This window comes from Chaetura pelagica, unplaced genomic scaffold (genome assembly GCF_000747805.2).
Source record: "Chaetura pelagica isolate M959 unplaced genomic scaffold, ChaPel_1.0 scaffold308, whole genome shotgun sequence".
NCBI classification, from domain to species: Eukaryota; Metazoa; Chordata; class Aves; order Apodiformes; family Apodidae; genus Chaetura; species Chaetura pelagica.
This window is the reverse complement of record NW_009954442.1, coordinates 2,000,940-2,012,962: the sequence shown is the minus strand read 5'-3', so window position 1 is coordinate 2,012,962 and position 12,023 is coordinate 2,000,940. Positions and strand designations below refer to the sequence as shown.

General features: G+C 33.5%; 1 protein-coding gene across 1 annotated transcript in view; it reads right to left on the bottom strand.

Moving 5' to 3' along the window:
• The window catches only part of DMD (dystrophin), a 909,379-nt gene that overhangs the window by 251,192 nt on the left and 646,164 nt on the right, over positions 1 to 12,023 (bottom strand). The window contains exon 53 of the mRNA XM_010004489.1: positions 7,537 to 7,691. Coding sequence (XP_010002791.1) covers positions 7,537 to 7,691 — 155 coding nt within the window. The remainder of the gene's footprint in view (positions 1 to 7,536; positions 7,692 to 12,023) is intronic.

Sequence of the window (12,023 nt, the reverse complement as noted above, 5' to 3'; positions counted from 1 at the left end):
AAGCTTACAATAGCAAAGAAATGCTGTAAAAAAGAAAAAATGCATAGAAAATGCAGGGGAAAACAAACCAAGGCTATTGCAAGAATAACAATGCAAAAATTACAACTAAGGTAAAATCCCTTTTTGCTGGAACTCTGCTAGTCTATCAGCTTCCGTTAATTTTTTTTTAAAGGACAAGAAGCCTGATAAGAAGTCTACTGAGGTGAAAGAAAATACATTAATTTGTTGCAATAAGCTTTGGAAGCAAGCAATAATCAGTTTGCTACAGCTTCTTAGTTTTAAGGTTGGACTTCCAAGGCACAGAGCATTAGTTTCTGTTCTTGTTCAAATAAAGCCTAAAAACTCTCCAATTACTTCAGAAAATCTCACCTTTAAGAAAATGAAAAATACATTTGTCTTAATCTTCTAATTAAGTAAGAACAAAACCTGACATTTCTGTTCTTTATCTCACAAAAATCAAGATTAGTAATGTCCTCCTTAGTACCTTGCTCCTCCTGCACCTCCTCTGGATGTAAAAGAGGAAGATTTCTCAAATGGAGTGTTTCTTCAAAACATCCATATTAAGCTCCAACTATGGTTCAAGTTAGTCCATTAAACCTACCGCCCTTTAGAATTCTGTGACATAAACTATTTTAACTATTTTGTCCAGTTGGATTTCACTGTAATAAAAACTGTTCTCATTTTCATCAGAAAGGAATAAACAGTATTTAATGCACAGTAAATATGAACAAAACAATAGAATTCTATTTCACTCAAGACCAAAAATATAAACCATGAATTAGAAAAAAAAAATTGGAAGAGCAACTGTCTGAGCAGTAAGGAATGATCTTACAGATGTTCTACTTTCACATTTCCTGCTTAGTTTTAATTATTAACTGACTCGCTGTATTTGAAGCTGAAGGTCTCTTTGCAAAATTCCAGTGCTGCCCTCCTTCTTAATTGTCTATAATGATGATGACTAAAATGCCTGTAATGTCTATAAGACTACAGTTAACAACCAAAAGCACTAAACAATCAGCTGAATTCATGGTGTCTAGAAAAACAACTCAGAATCCCATCTGTATGATATACAATATGAAAAAAAACCCCAATCATTTTAAGAACAACACCACTTTTCTCTTTGAGGTAATTTGTTTGTTCATGAGAGAACTTAGCAGACCTACAGATGATCTATTGCCTTTCTGGAAGTGATAAAGGTATTAGTCTAGAGATCTATCTATTTAAGTGGTGGAAACATTAAGAGATTTAAGATATTAAGAGTTTTAAGAAACATGTCCCTGAAGTCACAAGGATCTGTAGACACTTTTAGTCAAGCATGGTATTACTGGTCCTCCTGAAATAACTCAAGAACTCTTCCCGTTTTTTAGAAGTTTCTCAAAATCACAATAACATGTTCACAAAGGTGGAAATGATTAATCACACCATATTCTAGGTAACACTGCTTTATAAACTCATCCTACCAGCATTTTGAAGGCATTACATATCCAAGACTATTCTTTCACAAGGTAAACCACAAATACTCAGTATACTCAGTTGACTTCTCATCTTGGATCCACATACTGGTGTCAGTACTGCACAGAAAGTATAGTCAGCTGCCTGGACAACAATGGTGAAAACTAGAATATAACCAGGTAAGATTTATTTCAAGATCTCCTATTTACAGGAACTTCCTTTGGCTTTTATATATTTTTATATTTTTCCCTATATGCAGCTTAGAGACAGTAGGAAGAAAAAACAACAAGGTTGCAGTTGCTGTTAAGCTCAAGACTACATGTTTTACATAAATATTTGTTATAGAGCGTAGGCAGTTAGTAGAACGTTTTTCAAATAGGTAACCTCTCTTTTATATATAATAATAAAATTAAAACTATCCCCCCCAATTTTTTTAGGGAAACTATAAAATGAATACATTAAGGGATGATCTTGACCAAGTAAATCATAAACCAGCACATTTTTCAAATTGAGCTCAGAACATCTAAAAATTGCAAGAGTAGTATATCCTTCTTGTAGTACATTTTCAGTGTCCCATTTTGTTTAAAATAATAGCAACATAATGGAAAAAAACAATACTTTAATCCTTCATCCAAACCCATCATTTAGAAAACTTCAAAGATACTCATATTTTAAAAACAAAAGCTGTATCATTCTTGTACCACAATAAGCTAGTAAAGAGTCTGACATTGTTACTAACTCTATTTAAGAGTAACTACTGAGAAGCATAGAGTGCTATACTGACAAAGTGAGCCAAATAACTTTCATGAAAATTAAAGGGTTCTTGTATAATTTTGTCTAATGGGAAAGGCATTAGGACCCCAGACTTTCCACAAGAGTTCTGGATTAAATACCTGTTTGAAAACTTTGCTTCTCCTTGTATTTGAAAACATAATCAGCAGCTCCATTAGTTATTCAGAAAAACATGCTGACATATAAAATTATTTGCTCCTTAATATAATATTGGGTGTGATACCTGAGATTGCAGATACTTTCATTCAATGTAAACAGTTCAGTGAATAAGCAAAAGTGCTTAAATCCTTATGGAATCATAAACAAGCACAGTTCTCAAAGACAGAATGTGACATTTAGACTGAAAAATAGTAGAGGCAACAAAGATAAAAAAGTATTATCAACATCTCTCACAAAACAATTGTCCTGCAACTACAAAGTTTTCCAGCAGTCATCACAACTTTAAATAAGTATCTATTGTTAAAGCGGTGTATATATTTAGCACTTCAGCATGACACATTGATTGGAAAAAAACAGTCACTCTAAATACCTACTTTCTTGAGCCTGGCAAAATTATTTCAAAAAACAATCAATAAATCACCACAAGATTATCAAACTGTGGCTTCTTTGGAGGAAAGTAAATATACATATATATATATCAGAAAATGACATTTGACTATTGCCATGGTCACCTGAAATCTTATGTTTGCAATGATTTCTTGCTCACACCCACACAAAAGCAGCTCTACAGGCAGGACAAATGCAGGCACAGGTGTATAAATAAGCTTCCCATAAAAACAAGGTTCCCACGGCCACTTATGTTTTTAATTCATCTGTTTCACTGTGCTCACAGAAAGAGTGCCTGTCTGGAGAACTATAATAGCTGTTCATATGCATGGGAATATACCACTTTTAGCAATGTGGACAACCTTCAAAGCATTAGAAAAACAGAAATGAAAAGGCTGAGTTTGCTTGGAAAACCTAGAATACAGCAATGTTCCTTAAAGTAAAACATATTGTGAATTCTTTCTTTCTTGAGTTCAGCAGTCCAAGCCTAAATGAGCAAATAAATGGTTCCCAGAAAGGTCTAACTACTAAAGCCAAGTACAAACCTTTAGTGTAACTTAACACACTCCATACTCGCAGCTGTTGCTGATGTGTAAATGCAGTTTTTCTCAACTAGAATGCAATTCAAGTATCATTACTCCCACTAGTGCCATAAAGCAAAGTAGTATTAGGACAGGTATTATATACTAAGAAAACCTGTCTCCAGCAAAACAGTCAAGCTCTTTCTGTGCAGGCAATAAAATTGTACTTACAAATGTGTGCGGATAAAGTCAGCATTTCAACAATTGTATTTTTATAACAAGCAACCATAAAAGGAAACGTTTGCTGGTCAACAATCAAAACAACATTTTCTATACTTATAATTTCTGCTTTATTATGCATTACATAGAAAACAGATATGCATAATACTTTTGTACTGTTTATGTCCTTAGTTTGGCCATTTGAATGTCATACTGCCCAGCTGACATGCAAAATCAAGGCATTAGAACTACTAGCTCTGTTTGAGAACATCATTCTTAGATAAAAACAGGAGTTGTCATCCAGACCTTTCAAATAGTCTAGAAACTCAACTCCTTGCCACTCCTTCTGTAAGTCCTTGCAACCTAAACTAATAACACCAACATAAATCTAATTATATATGGATTTTTCACTGCCCATAATCTGTAGTGGGGGGAGAAAAAAAGTTACACTTAGCGTTTGCCTGATGTGTGTGTCCTGTATTTTGCCTTACGAGCAAAAAAAGAAAATAAAATCATCTTGAGCAGCAAAAGCTCTTAACTGCTGCACAGCTTGAGTTCCATTGAACTTGAGCACAGGACATGGTGGGTAATGCATATATTTGAAGATATGTGTTAGACAGTTCTCAGAGTAAGTTATGTAATTATTTTAATAACATGTGCTCCACTTAAGAAAGGTCCAAGTCCCTATTTAGCTTAATATTTAAGTTAGTGAGATTTAAACAAAGTTGTAGTTTCCCAGGAAAGGAATAAATTTAAGCAAGGGCTTATGTTTTGTGCCACAAGCCATGTAAAAGATGAATATCCACAAAAGGAAAGAGTAGCATGATACTATCATAACCAACATTTTTATACATAGTAGATGTATACTGGTTGCTTCCTTAATTTTATTTTTTTCTCTCTTGAGAAAATTTTAGTTAGTCTATTAGATTTATTTCTGTTAATACAAGCAGTACAGATCACTTTCTCCTTAATTGGCTCAGTTTAAAAAATATAGTTATTTATTGGAAAGTAAATGTTTCTAAAGAGAAGACACCTATTCACAAATCTCACTGGCTTTTGCCCAGCTGATCAGTTCATGAGCTTATTAGTGTATATTTGTGGTATCAACATCACAAATAAAAATTTAAAAGTGGCGAGTGAAAGAAGTCAATCAACCATCAAGCACTAACAAACTTGACTATGAAAGGAGTTAGAATATTATTCTTTATAGTTCAATGTTATAAAACAGAACAGTAAGGCAAAGAGTAAACACACAGCAATCAGCTGTAAATCTACTTAAGCAAAACAAAACACAAGCTGGCAGATGTTGCCTTAAGGACTAAAGTATTTGCTTTGGCTAAACCATTATCAACAAGCAAAGTGGAATTTTACTGCTGCTTGTCTGTTATTTTACCAATCTGGATCATGGAAAATGACATACACCGACATACAATTCTGATATTAATGGCAGATTGGAGAAAAAACAGATCAAAACAATGTAAGCCAGTCTCAATTTTTGTATTCAAAAGAAAATATCTACAAAACAATTAAGCCATTAAATTACAGATATAGGGAGAAGTAACCAAAATCTTTAGCAGAGTATTTCCTCATAGCACTCGAGACACATATAAACAGTGACAGCAAATTTCTAAAATACAAAAGAAATTCCTCCATCATTGAGAGGTCACCGAGTCACCAGAGCACTACTTATTCATGGTCTAGATGAAAATAACAGTCACAGATACATCTGAAATAATTGAATATTGCATTCTCAGTGGAGAACTAGGCTTTCTTGGAACCTTTGACAAACAGTTCATGTGTCTCCTTTCTACAGACTAAATACTCTCTTACAGTTCAAAAGATCCACAAAACCATTAAGAAACTTTTTTTTTCCTCTTTGCAATAACCAGAAAGATGAAGCATAGAGGGAGGGAAAACCAAAATTAATAAAACCCCCAAAAACCAGAACAAACTAGCACTTAAGTCATCCAAAGGGTCATAGACACCATCTTATCTTTCCACTGAGCTGCTTAACAAAAGATATCTAAGAGTCTCTTTCAGGACCTCACTCAGGAGCTGCTCCAAGACCAAGTCCTGGCTACTGCTTCAAACAAACCTGAAATATCTACAGGTGCAGAAAACCTTAAAAATACAAATCTTTTGCTGACTTGATATCTTTGGATATCCATATTTAACAATGTCCCACAAAAGACAGAAAAGCGGTAGAGCCCTTAGAAAAGCTTAGAACTACGGCTTGTTTTTTTTTTCAAGTTCCCAAGTTCTAAATAGTCTTGCAAATGCTGTACACAAAACACTGAATTAAAAAAAAAATAATAAAAAAAATAGAGATAAGAAAATCATACCATCAAAATTTCGAAATCTTAGTTTTAGTTACCTTTTCACACTTAATCCTGTCCTTCCATATTTGTTAACAGAAAATGTCAACTCAGACACCTAAACAGCTCTCTTTTAAGACATAACACATTTACTACAATAATCCAACTAACACACTAGCTAGAAACAAGTTCATAGGTTTTGTAAAAGCTTGCAAGGAGAAGAATTTGTACTCTCTGATAGCTTAGTCCATGCAGAAATGGCAATTCTCACATTTAGACAACATTAGACACACCTGGGTTTGTGCTTGAAACACGAGCAGATTTAAAGATGCACCAAGCAAGGGTTGTAGTTCTACATACAATAAAAAGTAATTGTCTTCAGTTCTCCCATCTCACTCTTTTGAGCTGCTGGTTTTCCCTACTCACTGAGAATAGCTTTAAGCTTTATCCACCCAGCCTTTCTCATTCAGGAATAGATGTTTCTCCCAGCCTGTTTCTCAGGTCACAGAGAACAAAACATTTTTTCTTAAAAATATCGTTACTATTACTAAGGCTATAATAAATGCTAGTATAACAGGGGAAATGCAAGCAGATATTAACTGAATGTATATGATAATTTCTGAGTTTAATTATTGCTCTTATTAAAAACAAACAAACACAATAAAAACTTTCAAATTATCATGTGGCTTTCTTTTAGTATCTCTTCCCTCATTTGAACAGACTCTTAAGTCAGGGGCAAGTTTGCTTCAGAAAAAAATATCACTGAAGTGACCCATTCATATGAATATCAACTTCATAAAAAAAATTAAACAAAAAGTGGAAATAAATTTTTGTAGTTAACAGTGATTTAAGTGATTGCCATTATGTAAGATGATCTCCTAAATTTATTGTATATTTAACTAAAATGGCTTTACTGGCTTAATTCATAACCTTTAATTAAAAACACGTTAAGACTTAATTCAGTTCTAGTTATAAGCTATACAACTTAATCCAACATAGTGATTAAATTAACTTTGATTTAATTTTTATGTATCTAATCTAATGTGCAATGATTTAAAACTCTTTTGCTACTTTAAAGAAAGTAATTTTTGTTCTGCATTTTGTTCTGATCTTACAGATTACTTATTGGATGATTCACAATTTGGTGGCAAGCTGCAACAACTGCTTTTAGTAAGGAATTGTTATCTAAACCAGAGACTGCAAGACTGCTAAATGTAATCAAGAATGCAATCAAGGATCTAATAAAAACTCCCTTGTCTAGAGATCTGCTTCAAAGGTACAGAATAACATTTCTACTTTGAACCCTCTTCAATAAGATATGTCTGTCATTTTCAGATTCAGTTTATGACTCAAAATCACTATAGTGACTGTGATGTGGAGATAGTATATAGAAATATTAAACACTTAATTTTAAATATTTTAAATATATAACCTATCAACTGAAATTAGTTGGCAACCGCTTACAGCAGAGGAAAATTGGCAGTAGGCACAATTTTATTTGAGAGAATTAAATGGCATTCCAAAGACATCGTTCCAAAAAAAAATGACAGAAGAGTTGTCATAATTCTTTCCTTTCTTACTATAAGAATGTAATTTTCAAAAGTTATATCTTCTGTAATTTCCAACCAAAGCTGGACAATGAATGTTAATGAAGTTCAACAACAAATGTAATAGCAGAATTTGTATCATACCTCTTATTAAGGGCAGCCCATGTCGCATTAATGTTATCTGTCATCAGTTCTACTTTTCTGGTGTCATCTGCTGAATAATCACGGAGCAGCTTAAGTGACATGTCATTTGCCACATCTACATTAATTTGCCATTGTCGTATTTCTTTTGAAAATTGCTGAAGTAAAAAGAGAAAGAAAAATAAAATAAGCGTCACGTCAACATAAAATGGTCACACACATTGTATAATTATTAGAGAAGGAGATTAACAATTTATACCATCAATATAAAAAGAATAATAAATAAATTAAAAGGACTTCCTAAGTTTTACTGGTAACTAAGGTCAGTCTCTGTAGAAGTTAAAATTATTTTAGTCATGAGACCACAGGACTTCTAATCTCTGAGAGGACTAGGCAGCCAAATCCTAATTACTGGATAAAACATGACAGCTCAAATTGATAAACACTGATTAGAATGCTGATTATTCTTTTCTGAGACACAGGAGATGAATGCATTATTATGCATTATGCAAACTATCACTATGTATGATGTTGAATTATCCTGAGATGGAAAATACAGTGAAATAATATGTTCTAATTTTCTCTTTTATACTGTGAAATTATACAGGATTTGGACTATTAATACCTGTGCTTTCACTTTTCTTTAATTTACTTTATTTTAGTAAATTGTTTATGTAATTAGTGCCATCTACTGGAACAGCAGTAAATCTGCAATACAGCAAAATACTACTGGTAAACGTAGTATCTTTAAAATGCTCATTTATGCTTCTTAGTAATAAGAAACATTTTTAAATCTCCGTCATTCTTTTCTTTTTTTCCTTTTCTCTCCTCTTTTTCTTCTCCTCTTTTTCTTCTCTCCTTTTTCCTTTCCTCTCCATTTCAGTCAGCTGTCTTGCTTCAGAAGCAAAACCAGGAAATATGAACACCCATTCAGCTAGCAACCAGCTCCCGTGCTTCCTTCTGTTAGTCTTTTTCTCAGAGCAAATTTCCATATAAATACACCAAAGCTGCATATTTAGTCCATAATCTGTAACCACAAACTAAAAGAGTATAGAGGGCTTATTTGTACTTTTGTATCAGGTGAAGACTACAACTAGCCAACCAAAGGGACAATGCAAGTAGGAAAAAAAAAAAAAAAAGAGTTGCATTTGTCAACAGAAATGTTAGGTTGCATGTAAACATTGACAAAAATCAAACAATAAGGTTTGACTGTCTCTGTTGGTGTGCTTTAATACACAAAATATAGGTCGAGAAATGTATGTGAAGAAAAAATGTTTTTCCCCTCACATTCTCCCGAAGAAGTACACTTTATGAAATACTGTTTTGACTCACTTGAGAAATTCTCCACACAAAGCTGAATTTAAATATGTAATGCCTGATTAAGGAACTTAAATAATAAGTAAGAATAAATACATTTGGAATAATTTGTGCACCTCAGAAAGTCTGTATGTTGATTTTGGTTAAGGGAAGGACTTAAAGAGTCCGGGTGGAGTTTTGGGGAGTCTTGATCTTCCCCCAAAACTCTTATTTGTTAGAACACTACTTCAACACCTCTAGGTCTTCTCCATAATTTAAAACTGAAAACATGCATTTCCTTTCGTTCCTGTGTAATTCCTTCATAGGAGGGCAGATCACTCAATTATTGTGTAGCAGATAACCTTAGGTACAGAAATGCTATTATCAGGTACTGATAATCTAATAACCTAATTATCTGTTTTGACCAAGGGATCCTATTTCTACTAATCAAAAATCATGAGGCAGATACTAAACTCTCCATCCTGAAAATCACCTGAACAAGTTGTGGTTAAGCTGACTTAAGCTGAAGCTGCCTAAACAATTTTTAAGTAATTCCTCTGTGTTAAGTATGGAGATGTAGCCAGGAGAGGTGATAATTCTGTGGAAAACCACTACCATTCCTTTGGATAAGATACAGGCATGTGGTTGTTTTGGAAACAGTCTGCCAGTTGAGCTCCTTTCCTGTCACAATTATATATAAGTACCAAAATGTTAATATTTGCAAAAATATACTAAAATATTTTTAAACCAATCATAAATTCTACAGTACTTATCTTTTCAGTTTTGTAGATCTTTTATAGCAAATACCTACATATTCTATATTTAGATTTGTCCATCTTTGTTACACTCCACCTTTCTCTTTGTTTAAAGACAGCTGTATACAGACAGCTATTTTTTTCCAGCCAAAGAATCACAGCAGACTGATTGTTCACTGTATTACATAGAAAAGTTACCATAGCATTTTGTCCATATTGTAAATTAACGGCCTGTAAACTTTACTTTTAAAAAAGTTATTTTTGCCCAGTCCCATGTGAATATAAACAACTTAAAAACCTTCAAAACCCAGCTTTATAATAAAAATGCAGAAAGATCCATTACAAGGTTATTTCTGAAAGTGTTGTTCTCACCATTAACTTACACATGAATCCATTAACTTCTGACATTACAACACTACATCATCATTCAGGAAAGAAACTATGACTATAGAGAGTTTTGCCGACAGAAACAATTTTGATTTTCTAATTTACTGGAAGTTGGTGTGCAATTTTTCAGCAACTTCGAGGAGTGCATGCCTTGCTTCAACTTCACTTTGTGCGCAGACACAGATAATAAAGTGTAGTGGTGACTTTTTTAACTGTCTGTCCTAAGAGAGGTCCATCAACTCCTATCTTGCATGACTATAACCTATATTTTAGGATAAAATTCTTGGCATTATCTTTTTCCTTTTTTCCCCTTTCATATTTTTAGATCTCATTTATCTTTTAGCTACTAAAGAACACTTTGGATTTGTTTTTATAGGGAAATGCTTCATTACCTTAATTTTATTTTGACATTTTTTAAAGCAGTCTCATTGTTTTGTCTGTTTCACCACTGGAATTTGCTGAGTTTATTAAAAGGCTTCAAGAATTCAGGCTGTGCATTTATCATGTTGTTTAGGTATAAATTCATTTTAAAGTTTTAATTAGAAGACACTATTAAAAACAAGTAAGAAAATTAGATACGAGATCTATCCTAGGATTGCCCGGGGGAACAAAATAAATGGTGCATAGAAGTTCAAATGTAGCAGTATGCATCTACAGTACCATCCAATTCTGTGCATGTAAAGTCCTACACTGAGAAGGTGTGTATATTACAAATCTGGGAAAATAAGTCTGTCTTTTTGTCTTCTTTTCTTCTGTTTTATTTATATGCTTATAAATAATAATTATTTAAATGTTTTAAATCAAGGAATTCTATTCCAATGTGTGTGTCATAGTCAACAACGTTAACTTGTTAATTGTTTTACAAAAATCAAAGCAGTACACTGTCAGCCCTGGAACAATAACACAAAACGCTGAGACTGTAGCTCATCCTCCACACAGGGAGTGGCAAAAAAAAGGACATAGTAAGTTATCCCCTTGCAAGAAGAAGACAAAGGCAAGCAAGATAGTTTCAGTCTTATCTGCAAATACAGAGCATAAAGTTCTTCCCAAAGGCTCTGCCAGCAGAAGGCTGTCTGGCCTCCTGAGCACCAAGAGAGCAAGGAATGTAGTCAGGATGCCATTTAAATTCCTATTTAGATTAACTGGAAATAGATGGTCAATGAAGGAAGGGAAGGAAACCTTGTCTCTATCCTTCCTTCTATTCACTGTGGCCATCCCAGCTAAACTGGTACAGAGAGAGAAGAGATGCCTCACTAGTTCTTAACAAAACAGGAAGTCAAGGAGTGAAAAGGCAATCCTGACAGGTTGGGTTGTTTTTTTTGTATTGAGACTAGTTTAACGCTAGCTTATGTTCAGATGACATGGGGACAGAAAAGCGCTGAAGAGTCACTGTACTATTTATGTACCTATAACCTTCAGCCTGCTGAGTTAACCATCTGCAGTCATCACTTAATAAACAATAACAAGCAGCTTTAACAGGTAAAGACTCTAATTGGTCAGAATTCCATATTCTCATCCTCTGTACTGAAGATTTAGTTCTCAAATATCAAACTAAAAAATGGAATGAAAAAAAAAATGCTTTAATCCTCAGCAAGTTATCTGAGTTGATTTCTGATTCTAAGGAATAACATTTTTAACTATCAGCTAAATGGCACCTGATTACTTTTCATTTTAATGTCAGAAATAAATGTGTTAAATTCTATTAAAAACATAATTGGCCAAATACAAGCCAGTTACAGATTTTTGTTTTATGCTGGCACCGTAAAGAAATATCTAATCAAAAGACTGGTATTGCTGAGCTTACCATTTACTCATGCGTAAGGATGCACTAACAGAAAAAGCATTAACAGAAGCACTGATTAAAACTTCACTTAGAGCAGAGGGGAACTTTTGCATTGACTCAGCTGTCTTTAGGCAGACCTATAATGTTTAACAAACAAATCAGAAGAACACTTCAGTTACTATTTTCTCACACCAAGCTGCATTGAATTACAAAGCTGACAAAATGACTATGTCTGAAGAATTTATTTAAGACTCACACTGACCTCTCTT